Genomic DNA, 4,343 nt, shown 5'->3' on the forward strand with positions numbered 1-4,343 from the left:
TTTCTTTTGGTACTTATTTTAGGTTTAATATGTTTCCAAATAGCAGAATATTTTTAGTTTTTTTTACCCGTGTAACACAATACTGTTAAAAAGTTGTGAATCAGCATGTTTTTTTTAATTAATTTTTTTTTTTTTCCTAAGTAGCGCAACTGTTTAACATCGACAATGGTCCTTGAGCAGCAAATATGAATATTAGTATGATTTATGAAGGATCATGGGATACTGAAGACTAGAGTAATGATGCTGAAAATTCAGCTTTGCCATCACAACAAATAAATTATATTTTAACATTAAAATAAAAGCACCTTTTAGTCATAATGTCATTTTTATTCTTTCATTCCCAGGCCTTGCGTTTCATTGACGGTGTCAAAGGTTTGCTCTAGAGCTAAAATCTGCAAATTTCATTCTTTTCATCATTCATTTTCAGCATATATATATACTATACTACTGAATGTAAATAAATACAGTGTCAGGTGAACTTTTCCAGCGTTTGGCTCATGTTCTCTACAGATAAACATTTGGTACCTACAAGCAGTGATTTGTAATAAATGCTTTTCACTAGCTCATAAATGATATTAGCTGCTCTGTGCATACTAAAACAAAACTAAAGTGGCACAGATAACCAGTGGTTTCAGATGAAATGCTGATTAGTAGTTGAAAGTATCAACATGATAGAAAGTCAAAAAGTCATAAAATACCTGTAAACCGACAGGCCTGAAGAAGTTAATCCATAACCAGTAATTATGGGTGATTCAAAAATTGAATTCATTGAGTAAAAACGTGTGGGAATGTGTTGAGAAACTCGGAAGAATGAGATTGATTCAGAAATACTAGTTTGACTGGACAAACCCAGCACAATATGTTACTGGAAGCAAATTAGTTGAGACGAGCAATGGTTTGGTGGTAGTGGTAATGGATGTTGACAGCTGTTTACAGGCACGTTGGCTGATGTGTGTTTCAGAAAGTGGTAGAGGAAAGCAGCACCTCTGAGGAACACACAGGAGGAACCTCCCTGTGAAGACAACAAGGGGCGCTATTCATACAAGGCAGCACTTCTGCAGGCAGCTTCATGCACTGGTTTTGACCTTTGAAGAAGAACCTGTAACAAAAGACATTGCCTCATTTTATGTAACTGAATACATAATGCAACTTAATTGTTTTGCACAAATTCATTTTAACAACACTTTTAAAATTTTGGGCTTGGTAAGATTTTTAAGTATTTATGAATGTTAGATGCTCACCAAGGCTGCATTTATCCAAAATACTGCAAAAACAACAATATTTTGAAATATTACAATGTAAAGGAACTTTAAAAATAAAAATGCAATTTTTCTCCTTTGATGGCAAAGCTGAAACAGAAGTATCAAATATAAGCTGAAACGGAAAGTTAGTTTGTAATCTTATAAATATCTTTATAGTCGCTTTAGATCAATTTAATGCTTCATTAATGAATGAATAATAAAATAAATAAATACAAACTTTTGAATGGTTATGTAACAGATCATCAAAGCCAGTGTCATGACACCTACTTGGTTATGTTTTTGGTTTTGAATCTCTCCATCCATTTTATCTGAAGCAACTCTTCAGACGGGAGAACCATTCCACTGTCAGACTGGCTGTCCTAAAGTAAAATAAAATAAGTCAATTTCAACAACTTTTCCCAAGTGGGATTCAACTATATTCTGAAACAATTACATCAGGGATTTCTTTGTGTAGATCCTCAAAAGTGCTAATGGTTTTAATTTTCCCAGAGCTAAAATACATATCAAATTTAATTGTATTTTGATATTTCCGTTTTATTTAATAATTTATTTGAAGTTTCAATTATTTAATATTTACTTTATTTGTATATTTAATTAAAATTCTATATTTATTTTAATAAAACGAAGTTAAAATATTAACAAGTGTATTTTTTTAATATATTTTGAATTTTACATATTGCATTTCATGTCATTTGACAACCGTGCCTTCATTGCAAAACACATTCATTACACACATTCTTTATATTGATGACCATTACCTTTAATTTATTGATGGAAGAACACTTACATCTCCCTTGCGCACATAGTCTGGGTCTTTGTATACGTCTCGGGCCAAGCCAAAATCACACATCTTCACCACATTGTTGTTGGACAACAGGATGTTTCTGGCAGCAAGGTCACGATGAATGCACTGAAAACATGAAAAAAAAAACTAAACTTTTTGATTCAACCAAGTTAATATACCTTGATGCAGACAGGGAGATACTTTACCTTGTGAGAGGCGAGAAACTCCATGCCTCTGGCTACCTGAAAGCTGTAAGAAATCAGGTCTTCAAGCAGCAGAGGGTTGTTGGATTCGGGAAGAGAACCTGCAGAAGACAAACAGTGAGACTTTAGTCTCTCTTTAATGAACTGACACAAACATGTCTAATTTTAGTATTAGGATCCAAATAGATTTGTTTTAAAAATAACAATTCATAGTTTACTCTCATGTCAAATCTGACTTTATTTCTTCTGTGTAACACAAAAGGTGAATTTTTGTGCAGTATCCTGAAGAATATTTTGGATCCGTGGAAGAAAGAAAGTCATACAGGTTTGGAACGTCAGGATAGTGGTACTAGCGTTCAAAGGTTTATGGGTGTTAAAATGTTTTAATGTTTCTGAAAGAATTATTTCTGCATTTATTTGATAAAAAATACAATAACAAAACAGTATATTGCAAAGTACTTTTACAATTTTACAATTTAAAAATTTTCTAATTAAATTTTATTATAAAATGTAATTTGTTTTCCGGGTTTCTAATTAAATTTTATTATAAAATGTAATTTGTTTTCTGGGTTTGGCAAAGATGAATTTTCAGCAGCATTACTTCAGTGTCACGTGATCCTTCAGAATTCATTCTACATGCTGATTTGATTTGCTGCCCTCCACCCCCAATAAAAAAGAAGAAAAAAAAAATATATATATATATGTAGACTAACCCCTTCATGTATTTTTGCTTCTAAATAAATCATTATTATCCTAGTTAGAGATTGTCATACTGTTCTACAAGTTTTATGGTTCATTGCATATTAATAAATGAAATGACATCATGCATGTGATGTAAGCTCACCACTGTCCTCCTCTGGGATCTCTCCTTTCTCTTCACTAAACCCTGAACTGGCATTGCTCTGGCTGCTGGACACACTGGCCAATCGTCCTTTATATCCCTCCTCTTCTGTGTTCACCTGAGGCAGACACACACAACACATGAAATGAACAGCCATTCAGTGGGAACACATCTAGTGGATAATGAACAGATCAACATATCACTGTGTGTTAAACAAAAGGTCTCCATATGTATCTCATACATTAGCACTATGCCCCACTGATCTTGGATCAGCACTCAATGACTATCACAGAAACACAATGCTCTTTGTATGAAGCTTTTGTAGAGGTCATTCAAGGATGTAAGCAGCTTTAGAAATGGTCACACAGGAAATAAGAGAAGTCTATAAACTTGACATCAGACATATATAGAGTCCACAAACCCACAGTTCCCTGCTTAAAATACTATGACATTCTGCAAAACTAATAACAGACTGTCTTTTAGATATAGTTGATGACTGACTATAGAAAAATAAATGAAATGAAACTGTTGAAGTGAAATTTAACTAGATAGATGGCTAGATAGACTAACCCTATTCAACAGGAACACCTCTCGTTTGCTCTGAAGGTACGCAGACAGGTTGCCAAACTCACAGTATTCAACTATGACCATCAGAGGCCCTGAAAAAAAAAATCATACAAACTTAAAACATACAGAACAACACCCTATATGTTGTTCAAAAGTTTAGATTTTTTTTCTTCTATTTTTAAAAGAATTATCTTATGCTATTTAAGCAAAAATACAGTAAAAATATTGTAAAATAATATTACAAGTTACAGCTGTTTTCTATTTTAATATTATTAAATGTTTTCATAATCATTACTCCAGTCTCCCACGTCACATGGTCTTTCAGAAATAATTATAACATTCAGAAATATTTCTTATTATCATCATTGTTGAAAAAACTGTGCTGCTTAATAATAAAAAAAAAAATTATGGAAACAGTAATCATTTTTTTTTTAGGATTTTGTGATGAATAGAAAGGTAAGGAAATAGCATTTAAAAAATATAAACCTTTTGTAACATTATAAATGTTTTTACTGTCACTTTTGATCAATTTGATGTATCCTTGCTGAATAAAAAGCATTCATTTCCTAAAAAAACAAAAAACAAAAAACAAAAAAACAACAACATGCTAACCACAAAATTATGAATGGTAGTCTACATATTAAATAGGTTTTAAATATCACTTTTATAGTCGGCATACAGTAAAA

The 4,343-nt window shown here is 32.1% G+C and overlaps 1 protein-coding gene across 1 annotated transcript; it reads right to left on the minus strand.

The window, feature by feature from the left end:
• Positions 1–1,931: 1,931 nt before the first annotated feature.
• On the minus strand, positions 1,932–3,862 carry LOC132123919 (vascular endothelial growth factor receptor 2-like). Its single transcript, XM_059534603.1, has 5 exons — positions 3,661–3,862; positions 3,094–3,208; positions 2,289–2,350; positions 2,050–2,172; positions 1,932–1,967 (listed from the first exon to the last, which is right to left on the minus strand). The coding sequence occupies exons 1-5, from the start codon at positions 3,739–3,741 to the stop codon at positions 1,932–1,934; spliced, it is 417 nt and encodes a 138-aa protein (XP_059390586.1). The 5' UTR covers positions 3,742–3,862.
• Positions 3,863–4,343: the final 481 nt, after the last annotated feature.

The sequence above is a fragment of the Carassius carassius genome, chromosome 42 (assembly GCF_963082965.1).
Source record: "Carassius carassius chromosome 42, fCarCar2.1, whole genome shotgun sequence".
Classification (NCBI taxonomy): domain Eukaryota; kingdom Metazoa; phylum Chordata; class Actinopteri; order Cypriniformes; family Cyprinidae; genus Carassius; species Carassius carassius.

Excerpts from the sequence above, each read along its gene's own strand:
- LOC132123919 (XM_059534603.1), bottom strand. The coding sequence starts at position 3,741 with ATGGTCATAGTTGAATACTGTGAGTTTGGCAACCTGTCTGCGTACCTT. Across the intron at positions 2,173-2,288 it reads TGATTTCTTACAGCTTTCAG|TGCATTCATCGTGACCTTGC; the intron begins GTAGCCAGAGGC and ends TCATGTTTTCAG. Across the intron at positions 1,968-2,049 it reads ACTATGTGCGCAAGGGAGAT|GCACGGTTGTCAAATGACAT; the intron begins GTAAGTGTTCTT and ends TTTGCAATGAAG.